Source organism: Theropithecus gelada, chromosome 6, assembly GCF_003255815.1.
Source record: "Theropithecus gelada isolate Dixy chromosome 6, Tgel_1.0, whole genome shotgun sequence".
In the NCBI taxonomy this organism is placed as follows: domain Eukaryota; kingdom Metazoa; phylum Chordata; class Mammalia; order Primates; family Cercopithecidae; genus Theropithecus; species Theropithecus gelada.
This window is the reverse complement of record NC_037673.1, coordinates 57,899,638-57,912,680: the sequence shown is the minus strand read 5'-3', so window position 1 is coordinate 57,912,680 and position 13,043 is coordinate 57,899,638. Positions and strand designations below refer to the sequence as shown.

The window sequence follows — 13,043 nt, the reverse complement described above, 5'->3', positions numbered from 1 at the left end:
TTTGATTCTGGAGAGTTATCTGAGTCTTTCATCATTTTAAGTCTCATAAGAAACATTTACAATCTATTCTTTCTGAAGCCTGCTACCTGGAGGCTTCATCTGCCTAATAAGAACCATGGTCTCTACAAACTCCTTATCTTAACCCAGACACTCCCTTATATGGAATTTTAGGTGTTTATTTTTTATTTTTTATTTTTTATTTTTTGAGCACCCAGGCTGGATTGAGTGGTGCGATATCGGCTTACTGCGGCCTCTGCCTCTGGGCTTCACACGATTCTTGTGCCTTAGCTGCCTGAGTAGCTGGGATTACAGGCATGCACCACTATGCCTGGCTAATTTTTTGTATTTTTAGTAGAGATGGGATTTCACCATGTTGGCCAGGCTGGTCTTGAACTTATGACCTCAAGTGTTCCACCTGCCTCAGCCTTCCAGAGTACTGGGATTACAAGTGTGATCCACCATGATCCGGCCTCACTCCAGCTTTTTGTATTTTCAGTAGAGACAGTATTTTGTCATGTTGGCGAGGCTGGTCTTGAACTCCTGGTCTCAAGTGATCCGCCTGCCTTAGCCTCCCAAGATGCTGGGATTACAGGCATGAGCCACCATGCCCGACTGGGTTTCTGGTCTTTAGGTAAACTCTTTTGACAAGTTGCCAATTGGAAAATCTTTGAATCCACCTGTTAGCAGTGGTGAATCTATATGGGTCTGCAACAACTTGATTCTTGCCTCTTTGGAGGAAAGAATTTTGCTGAGGGGCAGTAGTTGGTTTAAGGCAGAGGGAGAGACTGAGGCAAGTTTTAGAACAGGAGTGAGAATTTCTTAAAAAGTTTTAGAGCAGGAGTGAAAGGAAGCAGTACACTTGGAAGGGCCAGGCAGGTGACTTGCAAAATCCAAGTGCCCTGTTCATCCCTTGACTTGGGGTTTTATACATTGTTATGGTCCTGGGGTTTTTGCTGAAGTTGTGCATGTGTTCACTTGAGGAATTTTTCTCTTACCTGTCGAGCGTTCCCAGTGGAAGGTTGTGTAAGAGGCCATTTTGCCTCTGAGTGGGCCTGTTTGAGATCTTACTGAGAAGTGGATAACACCAGCTCCAAGTGTTTTCTATCTATTAGGAGACTATCTTCCTGGTGCTGGCTGTGACTACTTATCATTTTAGAGAGGCAGTTTAACAACCACCTGACCATCACCTCATGGTCGCCTGACAGTCCTAGGGGCAACAGGTGGTGGGGGTGTGTGTGTGGGTTGCTCTCGTGCCCTGTCTGTATCTGCCTAACCACCTACTCTAACATACCTATGAGCTGGAAGCCTCCACTTTGAGTTTTTGAGTTGTTCTGCCTTTCCTGACTGAACCATTGTACATCTTACATGTATTGATTGATGTGTTACATCTTCCTAAAATGTATAAAACTGAGCTGTAGCCTGACCATCTTGGATACATGTCGTCAGGACTTCCTGAGGCTGTGTGTGTCACAGGCATGTCCTTAGCCTTGGCAAAATAAACTTCTAAGTTGAATGAGGAAAAAAAAAAAAGAGTAGGTCTAATGGTTTCTGAAAAGGAATCTGCAGCCATTCAAATCATTGTTTTCCTATAGGTAATTTATCATTTTTCTCTGGTTGCTTTGAAGACTTTGTCTTTAGTTTTCAGCAGTTTATGATGTGTCTGGTTGCAGATCTCTTTGGATTTATTCTAATTAGGGTTCATTCTGCTTCTTGAACTTGTAGACTTATATCTTTCCGTAAACTTGGGAACTTTCCAGCCATTTTTTCCAATATTTTTTCAACACCACACTCCCTCTCCTTTTAGACCTCCAGTGACATAAATGTCAGTGATTTTATAATTGTTCCTCTGGTCCCGAAGGCTCTGTTCTTTTTCCCTCCAATCTTTTTTCCTCTCTGTTGTTAGACTGTATAATTTTAATGGATCTGTCTTTAAGTTCACAGATTCTTTCCTCTGCCGTCTCCAATCTGTTAGTGAATACATTAAGTTAAAATAATTTTATATTGAAAACTAAAATTTCCATTTGGTTTTTATTTATGTCTTCTATTTCTTTGCTGAGACTTTCTATTTTAACATCTGTTTCAAGTGTGTGCCCAATGACTTGCTCAAGCTTTTTTTTTTTATTTTTAAAAATGGGGCCTCACTGTTTTTCCCAGGCTGGTCTTGAACTCCTAGGCTGAAGTGATCCCCTTGCCTCAACTTCACAAGAGTCGCTGGGATTACAGACTCGAACCACCATGCCAGTGTTGCTCAAGTTCAAGCATTTTACAATAGTTGCCTTGAGTCTTTATCAGATAATCTCAACACCTGCATCATCTCAGCTTTGGCTTCTTTTGTTTGTCTTTTCCCATGCAAGTTGAAATTTTCATGGTTCTTTATATGCGGGGAAATTTTGGATTGCATCCTGGACATTTTGTATACTCTGGGTATTGTTTTAATCTTATGAAGAATGTTGATATTTTTGTTGTAACATTTAATTAGCAAGATTAGGTTCAGGCTACAAGAACCTACCTACTTGTATGGACTGTAGTTTTAATGTTAGCTCAGTTTTCAAAGTCTCTTAATATCTTCCCTAGGTGTATGCCATTCAGTGGTCAGACTGTGACCTGAGTGGTTAGCTCAATATTCAAAATCTTTTGTATACTACTCAGGGTTAGATCTATGCATGCCTCACTCAGGGATGAGTTCTGGAGTTTATAAACAACTTTATGGGATCACTTTCCTGAGCTCCTTCTTCTCTGTGATCTCTTGGATACTTCCCAATTTTCTGGGACTCCCTGTTTTGGCCATCTAGCCAGAAACTTTAGGGGCCACTTACCCTGTTCTGCCATACACTACCATGTTTAAGTCCAAGTCTGGGCTCAGAAGTGAGGAGAGAGGCAATAAGCAATGGGGATTGCCCCTACCCTCTTGGAATCGGGGCTGTGATGAACAGAGAAAACAATTTCCCTCCCTCAGAGTTCCGGCTTCTGCAGGCCACTGTGTCTAGCCGTAGCCATTTCTGTCATGTGATTGTCTGTGACTATTTACTTTTCAGAGTCCTCAAGTAGCTGTCTATGCATTTTGTTTGTTTTTTACAGTAGTATGACCCAGAACTGAAGTATTGAATAATGAATGAAATGATCAAATTCAGTATCACAACTCATAAAACAAGAATTAAAAGTCCAGTAATGTAAGGAAAATGATAAGAGATTAGGAGGGTAGATTCAAAAGATCTAGCAGGCAATAATAATTCCAGAAGAGCAAAACAAACAAACAGTAATTAAGAAAAATAATTGCAAAAAGATCTGGATTCGCAGACTAACAGGGCTCCCTGAAGTCCAGACAAGATTGATAAAAAAAGACATAAAAGTATGTATACCCAATAACTTATCTAGCAATGAAGAAGAAATTATTAAAAGCTTCCAATGGTAAAGAATTTACCATTCACAAAGGTAAAACATTTCATCGGTAGTTCTAGAGACTAGAAAACACTGGAATGATAACTACTAACAAAAAAAGGGTATCGAAGCCTGTAATCCCAGCACTTTGGGAGGCCAAGGCAGGCAGATCACTTGAACTCAAGAGTTCGAGACCAGCCTGGGCAACGTGGCAAAACCCTGTCTATACTAAAAATACAAAAATTAGCTGGGCGTGCTGGCGGGTGCAGTGGCAGGTGCCTGTAATCCCAGCTACTCATGTGGCTGAAGCACGAGGATCACTTGGTGGAAGTTGCAGTGAACCAAGACTGTGCCACCGCACTCCAGCCTGGGTGACAGAGCAGGACTCTCTCAAAAAGCAACTAAAAATTATCTAAAAATAAAAAAAAGAAGTATTACAACCCAGGAATCCAAACAAACCAGTCTATCAGAAGAAATATCTTTGTGCTAAGATTCATAGAAATATTTTACCCCATTTTCCTTCAGGAAAAAAATAGGAAAGAATGTTAATCAAAAAACAAATGTATTTGAATGAAATCTGAAGGTACATAAAAGATGAAGAGGAGAGGAAACCTGTGAACCTTGCAGTATGTGTATGATTAAATGTAAATATATAATAATAAACAAGCTGGAAATATATAATATGGTTGCTAAATTTTTTTAGACACTTCTCAATTGACAAGATGGAAATGAATAGCAACTGCATTAAACTAGCAAAAATAAAGGTAAAAGAAGAAACCATGACATTAAATAAAGAAGGAATAATACCAAGTATATCAGATGTCATAGCAAAGGTGAACAGGCTGATTTCTTCCATTAAGAAGCATATATTATCGGATTAGTTTTTAAAACAAAGTAAAGCTAAAAGCTGTTTCTCATAAATAGATTAAGTTAAAATATTTTAGAATACAAAATTCTTAAATAGTTAAAAAGTTAAAGAATAAGGAGAGATCGGGCAACTATAAATAAAATGTGGACATCACTACAAATACTAGATGAGGTAAGATTTAAGGTTAAAAGCACCAGACGTTTTAAAGAAGGACATTATATAAAGGAAGGACAATATTTAAAGAAGGGCATATATATATACACATATATATGGAGGAAATGAATAAACAACAAATTAGATTTAGTAGATACATGACTTTACATCCCTTAAATGGAAAATGTACATACTTTTTGTAGGTCAGTGGTACGTTTGCCAAAATTGTTCTTGGCCATTAAGTAAACTTTAACTTTAACAAATTCAAAAAGGTAGCTATCTTACAGGCCACCTTCTTTGATCATAAGCTATAGAAACTGGAAATAAATCAATTAATGGTAACATCACCACCACCTCTCATGTTTTGGAAATTCAGAATAACATTTCAGAAAACTCCAGAATCAAAGATAAAATGAAAATTGAAATTACACATTGGAAATCAGGAAAAGGAGAATAACCACTTCTACAACTTAGGGGACCCAGAGAAACTCACAACCTAAAAAAAAAGAAGAAAAAAAATACACACACACACATATTAACTCGTTGAACAAAAAGAATAGGTAGCCATCTTAAGACACTAAAACAGAGGAGAATGAGAGGAAATGGTGGATAGGAGGCAGGACTAACTGGGCAGCTCCCACTCGGATGGACAGAGCAGTGTGTGGAGATGCATATTGTGAACATTTGCTTCAAAAACTACCACAGGAAAATTCCAGGAAAGCTGAGAGGATCCACGGACCCTTTGAAGGAGGTGGATTGCCGCTGCAGGCACTGCGGGACAGCCAAGGAACTGTGAGTCCTCTGGCTTTCTCAGCTGGGAGACTTGAAGCCTGGGGCAGATTCTCAGCCCTGCTGGAAATAAACTCAGAGCTGTTGTGGGGGCACAGTGGGAGTGAGACCAGACCTTCAGGCTGCAGGTTGCATGGGAGCTGGGTGAGGCCTTTGGCTGCTGGCCTTCCCCAACTTCCTTGGTGACCTGTGTGACACGGCAGAGGCAGCCATAATCCTCCTGGGAACATAACTCCATTAGCCTGGGAGCCATGCCCCCATCTACCACAGCAGCAGCAGCAGCAAGCCCCACCCAAGCAGATCTGAGTTCAGACATGCCTAACCCTGCTCCCACCTGCTAGTTTTTCTCTACCTCCCTCGTAACTGAAGACAAAAGACATATTCTCCTGGGAGCTCTATGGTCCTGCCCACCACCTGACCCTAGGGCAAGCTTGTATCCTTTCTATACTACTGCAGTTGATGCCGTCTTGAAAGTGCCACCTCCTGGCTGGAGGCCAACCAACACAAAACCAGCGCATTTAACAAAAATACAACCAAGGGCCATCAGAGTCCACTTCACTCCCCTGCTGCCTCTACGGTTGCAGGTGCTGGTATCCACGGCTGAGAGACCTGAAGACAGATCACATCACAGGACTCTTTGCAGGAACTGCACTGTACCAACCAGAGCGCGGTAGCTCTGCTGGTTGGCTAGATCCAAAAGAGAATCATTGCAGTTTGGCTCTCAGGAAGCCCCAACCTTAGCAGAAGGAGGAGAGCACCAAATCAAGGGAGCACTCGTGGGACAAAAGAATCTGAAGAACAGCCCTTGAGTCCCAGATCTTCCCTCTGACATAGTCTGCCCAAATGAGAAGTAACCAGAAAAACAATTCTGGTAATATGACAAAACAAGGTTCTTTAACATCCCCAAAAGATTACACAAGCCCACCAACACTGGCTCCAAACCAAGAATAAATCTCGGAATTGCCAGAAAAATAATTCAGAAGGTTGATTATTAAGCTAATCAAGGAGACAACAGGGAAGGGTTAAGTCCAACTTAAAGAAATTTTTTAAAAAGATAGAAGATATGAATGAAAAAATCTCCAGTGAAATAGCTTGGATAAAACACTTTCACAACTTCTAGAAATAAAGGACACACTTAGAGAAATGCAAAATGCCTGGAAAGTCTCAGCAATAGAACCAAACAAGTAGAATAAAGAACTTTGGGGCTCAAAGACAGGCTTTAAAATGACTCAATCCGACAAAGACAAAGAAAAAAAATTTTTTTTTAATGAGCAAAGCCTCCAAGAAGTTTGAGATTATGTTAAGCAACCAAACCTAAAAATAATTGGAGTTCCCAATTATCCGAGGAAGAAGAGAAATCTAAAACTTTGGAAAACATGTTTGAGAGAATAAACAAAGAAAATATCCCTGGCCTTGCTAAACATCTAGACATCCAAATACAAGAAGCTGAAAGAACACCTTGGAAATTTATCACACAAAAAAATTATCACCTAAGCATATAGTCTTCAGGCTATTAAACTTAAGACAAAGGAAAGGATGTTTAAGAGCTGTGAGGCAAAAGCAGCAGATAACCTATAAAGGAAAACCTATCAGATTAACAGCAGATTTCTCAGTAGAAATCCTACAGTCTAGAAGGGTTTGGGGTCCTATCTTTAGCCTCCTTAAACAAAGCAATTATCAGGCAAGAATTTTGTATTCAGCAAAACTAAACTTCATGAATGAAGGAAAGATACAGTCTTTTTCAGACAAACAAATACTGAGAGAATTTGCCACTATGAAGCCAGCACTACAAGAACTGCTAAAAGGAGCTCTAAATCTTGAAACAAATCTTTAAAATACACCAAAATAGAATCTCTTTAAAGCATAAATCTCACAGGACCTATAATGAAGGGGTGGCCTGCCCCTCCACACCTGTGGGCATTTCTCGTTGGGTGGAATGAAAGACTTGAGAAAAGAAATGAGACACAAAGTATAGAGAAAGAAACAGTGGACCCAGGGTACCGGCGCTTAGCATACAGAGGACCCACGCCTGCACAGGTCTCTGAGTTCCCTCAGTATTTATTGATCATTATTTTTACCATCTCGGAAAAAGGGAAGTGGCAGGATAATAGGATCATGGTAGGGAGAAGGTCAGCAGTAAGACATATGAATAAAGATCTCTGTGACATGAATAAGTTTAAGGAAAAGTGCTGTGCCTTGATATGCATATGCAGACATCTCCATAAACCTTTTTAGTGCATAAAGAGCAGCATTGCTGCTAGCATGTCCCACCTTCAGCCCTAAGGCTGTTTTCTCCCATCTCAGTAAATAGAACATACAATCAGGTTTACACCAAGATGTTCCATTGCCCAGGGAGGGGCAGGAGACAGATGCCTTTCTCTATCTCAACTGCCAAGAGGCCTTCTTTCCTCTTATATTTAATCCTCCTCAGTCACAGACCCTTCACGCGTGTCAGGCTGGGGGACGATCAGGTCTTTCCCTTCCCACGAGGCCGTATTTCAGACTATCACATGGGGAGAAACCTTGGACAATACCTAGCTTTCCTAGGCAGAGGTCCCTGTGACCTTCCGCAGTGTATGTGTCTCTGGGTACTTGAGATTAAGAGAACGGTGATGACTTTTAACAAGCCTTCAGGCACTTGTTTAACAAAGCACACCCTGCACAGCCCCAAATCCATTAAACCTTGAGCCACCACAGCACATGTCTCTTGCAAGAACAGAGTTGGGGATAGGGTTACAGATTAACAGCATCTCAAATACAGAACAAAATGGAGTCTCTTATGTCTACTTCTTTCTATATAAACACAGTAACAGTCTGATCTCTCTTTCTTTTCCCCAAACTATAAAACCATACAATTAAAAAAAAGGTATTCAGGCAACAACTAGCACAATGAATAAAACAGTACCTCACTTCTCAGTACTAATGTTGAATGTAAATGGCCTAAATTCTCCACTTAAAAGATACAGAAACCATCATTCTCAGCAAACTAACACAGGAACAGAAAACCAAAGACCACATGTTCTCACTTACAAGTGGGAGTTGAACAATGAGAACACATGGACACAGGGAGGGGAACATCACACACTGGGGCCTGTCAGGGGCTGGAGGGCAAGGGGAGGGAGAGCATTATGACAAATACCTAATGCATTAAGGGCTTACAATCTAGATGATGGGTTGATAGGTGCAGCAAACCACCATGGCATATGTATACCTATGTAACAAATTCTGCACATGTATCCCAGAACTTAAAAGTGTAATAGAAATAAAAATAAAAAGAAAGGCAATATATGTCACATATAGGGAAACATTAGGAATACAGTCAATGGTAATCATTAGTCTAAAAAAAAAAAAGATACAGAATGGCAGAATGGATAAGAATTCACCAACCAAGTGTCTGCTGTCTTCAAGAGACTCACCTAATAAATAAAGACTCACATAAACTTAAAGGGTGGAAAAAGATATTTCATGCAAATGGACACCAAAAGTGAGCAGGAGTAGCTATCCTTATATCAGACAAAACAGACTTTAAAGCATCAACAGTTAAAAAAGACAAAGAGGGACATCACATAGTGATAAAAAGACTAGTCCAAGAGGAAAATATCACAATCCTAAATATATGTGCAGCTTAACACTGGAGCTTTCAAATTTATAAAACAATTACTACTAGACCTAAGAAATGATATAGACAGCAACACAATAATAGTGGGGGACTTCAGTAGTCTGCTGACAGCACTAGACAGCACTAGACAGGTCATCAAGACTCAGGAAGTCAATAAAGAAACAATGGACTTAAACTATACCCTAGAACAAATGGATTTAACAGATATTTACAGAACATTCTACTCAACAACTGCAGAATATACATTTATTCATCAGCACTTGGAACATCCTCCGAGATAGACCATATGATAGACCCCAAAACAAGTCTCAACAAATTTAAGAAAATCAAAATTATAGCACTCCCTCAGACCACAGTGGAATAAAATTGGAAATCAACTCCAAAAGGAACCCTCAAAACCATGCAATACATGGAAATTAAATAACCTGCTCCTAAATGATCATTGGGTCAACAATGAAATCAAAATGGAAATTTAAAAATTCCTTTAACTGAATGATAATAGTGACACAACCTATCAAAACCTCTGGGATACAGGAAAAGTGGTGCTAAGATGAAAGTTCATACCATTAAATGCATACCTCAAGAAGTCTGAAAGAGCACAAATAGACAATCTGAGGGCATACCTCAAGGAACTAGAGAAACAGCAAACCAAACCCAAACCCAACAGAAGAAAAGAAACAACCAAGATCAGAGCAGAAATAAATGACAATGAAACAGCAACAACAAAATACAAAAGATAAATGCAACAAAAAGCCAGTTCTTTCAAAAGATAAATAAAATTGATAACCATTAGCAAGATTAACCAACGAAAGAAGAGAGAAGATCCAGTAAGGTCGATTTGAAACAAAATGGGAGATATTACAACCATTACTACAGAAATACAAAACATCATTCAAGGCTACTATCAACATCTTTATGCACATAAACTAGAAAACTTAGAGGAGATGAATAAATTCCTGGAAATATGTAACCCTCCTAGATTAAATCAGGAAAAAATAGAAACCCTGGACAGACCAGCGACAAGCAACGAGATTGAAATGGTAATTTAAAAGCTACCCAAAAAAGTTTAGGTACAGACTCACAGCTGAATTCTATCAGATATTCAAAGAAGAATTGGTATCAATCCTATTGACACTGTTCCAAAAGATAGGAAAGAGGGATTCCTCCCTAAATCATCTTGTGAAGCCAATATCATGGTAATACCAAAACCAGGAAAGAACATAACAAAGACAACTGCAGACGAACATCCCTGATAAATATAGATGCAAAAACTCTCAACAAAATACTTGCTAACCAAATCCAACAGCATATAAAAAATATAATCCACCATGATCAAGTGGGATTCATACCAGGGATACAGGAATGGTTTAACTGGCTGGAGTGCAGAGGCGTGACCTCGGCTCACTGCAACCTCTGCCTCCTGGATTCAAGCAATTCTCCTGCCTCAGCCTCTGGGATTACAGGCATGCACCACTAGGCCTGGCTGATTTTTGAGTTTTTTTGTTTCTGTTTTTGTTTTGAGACAGAGTCTCGCTCTTGTCCCCCAGGCTGGAGTGCAATGGTATGATCTCGGCTCACTGCAACCTCCGCCTCCCAGGTTGAAGTGATTCTCCTACCTCAGTCTCCCGAGTAGCTGGGATTGCAGGCATGTGCCACCACGCCCAGCTAATTTTTGTATTTTTTGTAGAGATGGGGTTTCACCATGTTGGCCAGGATGGTCTCAGTCTCGTAACCTCGTGATCCTCGGCCTCCCAAAGTGCTGGGATAACAGGCGTGAGCCACTGCGCCCAGCCTAATTTTTATATTTTTGGTAGAGGTGGGGTTTCGCCATGTTGGCCAGGCTGGTCTCGAACTCCTGACCTCAGGTGATCCACCCACCTTGGCCTCCTAGAGTGCTAGGATTACAGGCGTGAGCCACTGCACCTGGCCTGCTTGTCATTGTCATACTATATGTAATGTATAGAAGACAAAGGGCCATGTATATCTTCAAATCAGATACTTTATACTGCTAAAATGATTTCCAAAATGCTTATAATTACTTGTACTACTGTCAATGAATGAAAGCAAGAGTTTATGCCTTTCCAGCATTGTGTATTGTTATCTTTTAAAAAAACTGACAATTTTATAGGCCAAAATTTTATAATTTGATATTTAAACTAGCATTATTTTAATGAATGAATTTAGAACTCATTCTGGTTAAATTAGTGTAGATGCTAATAACATCCAACAGATTAAGACAGATTCAAATAGTTAATATTCACTAGACTTACAATGTACTCGGTGTTGTAATTAGCACTTTTTATATACAAACTCATTTAATCTTAATAATATGCTCACCAGGATAATGATGGTTTACAGTTATAAAATATCAGAAATGTCATTTGTCTTAGTTTGTGAGAGTACTTGTTAATTATTTGTATTGATATTTAATTGGCTTTATTTAAATACACGTAAGTGTTAAGTTGAACATAGTCTCTTTTCTTTCAAGACAGGATCTCACTCTGTCACCCAGGCTGGAGTGCAATGAATTGATCATGACTCACTGCATCCTTGAACTCCTGGGCTCAAGCAGTCCTCCTGCCTCAGTCTCCTGTGTAGGAGCCCACTACCATGCCCAGCTTATTTGTATTTTATTCTTTTGTAGAGATGGGGTCTCGCTATGTTGCTGGGGATGCTTTCCAACTCCTGGTCTCAGGCAGTCTTCTCACCTCAGCCTCACAAAGCGCTAGGATTACAGGCATGAGCCACTGCACCCAGCCCATACTCATTTTTTATTTCTGTCCATCTTTTAAGAAACACTTCAAGGAATTTTTTTTAAATCCTGTAATTTTTGTTTTTGTCCATTAGATGTCCTCAGCTACATTTATCAGAATTTAAGTTTTTTAATACAAATTTCAGTCTCTAAATACCTTTAAAAGTTTGCATGTAATTGTTACTACTGTTGATATTTTAAACATTTGTGGCCGGGCGCGGTGGCTCAAGCCTGTAATCCCAGCACTTTGGGAGGCTGAGACGGGTGGATCACAAGGTCAGGAGATCGAGACCATCCTGGCTAACACAGTGAAACCCCGTCTCTACTAAAAAATACAAAAAACTAGCCGGGCGAGGTGGCGGGCGCCTGTAATCCCAGCTATTACTTGGAGGCTGAGGCAGGAGAATGGTGTAAACCCGGGAGGCGGAGCTTGCAGTGAGCTGAGATCTGGCCACTGCACTCCAGCCTGGGCGACAGAGCGAGACTCCGTCTCAAAAAAAAAAAAAAAAAAAAACATTTGTACAAGGTCTTTAAAAATCTATAAATACATTAGGATGTATGGTAGAAGATTTAGACATTTCTTGTGATTTTTGTACTATAAGTAATCTTAGTTAAATAAGAAATTTTTAAATGTTAAATTACTTGTTAATTTCTTTCTCCCCCTTTTAATTTAAAGAGTTTTGGGACTGGAATTAAATAAAGACAGAGATGTTGAAAGAATCCACGGCGGTGGAATTAACACCCTTGACATTGAACCTGTTGAAGGGAGATAGTAAGTTTATTATACTTGTATAATCATTTTTCTTTCTAAGTGAAATGCAGTTAAAACCTCCTTTTTTAGATTAATGATGTAGAAGTTTCATTAAAATTAATGAAAATCCCAAATTGTAGCATTTTTTAAATCTGGCATTATTATTTTCAAATAAATACAAAACATCAAACCTACCAAATGTTGTGAAATAAACATTTCCAAGCTACTTTAATATAAATATGTACTTATTGTTAAATTAACAAACATTGAACTTCTTTTGGATGCAGAGGGCTTTTAAGTGCTAGAGTGTGTCTTTAGGTGTTATTTTAAAACATAGTTGCTACTCTCAAAATAGTCTAATGGGAAAATAAATACAAAAAGTGGAAGACTATTTTGAAGAATTAGGTTAGAAACAAATAAGAATTATATTTGAGTTCTTCCTGGCTTTACCACTTACCAGCTTTGTGACCTTGAACAATTTACCTAACCTTTCTAATTCTCAGTTGCCTTAGCTATGCAATGGGAACAACAGTACCTACCTGACAAGTTTGTTTTGAGGATTAATTGAGATAATATGCACAACATGATTAGCATAAGACCTGGCACATCATAAATGGTTGACACCACTGCTGCCACTATTAATCAAAAGCAGTATTACATAACTTTTACTGCTTTCAGCCGTCTCTACACAGCAGCCAAAATGCTTTGAAAAATGCAATTCTGAACATATTCT

The 13,043-nt window shown here is 39.3% G+C and overlaps 1 protein-coding gene across 1 annotated transcript in view; it reads left to right on the top strand.

Annotated features, from left to right (window-relative positions):
* LOC112626910 (guanine nucleotide-binding protein-like 3-like protein) overlaps positions 1–13,043 on the top strand; it is a 69,126-nt gene that overhangs the window by 5,853 nt on the left and 50,230 nt on the right. Inside the window, 1 exon segment of the mRNA XM_025389309.1 lies at positions 12,236–12,331. Within this exon segment, the coding sequence (XP_025245094.1) occupies positions 12,236–12,331 (96 nt within the window).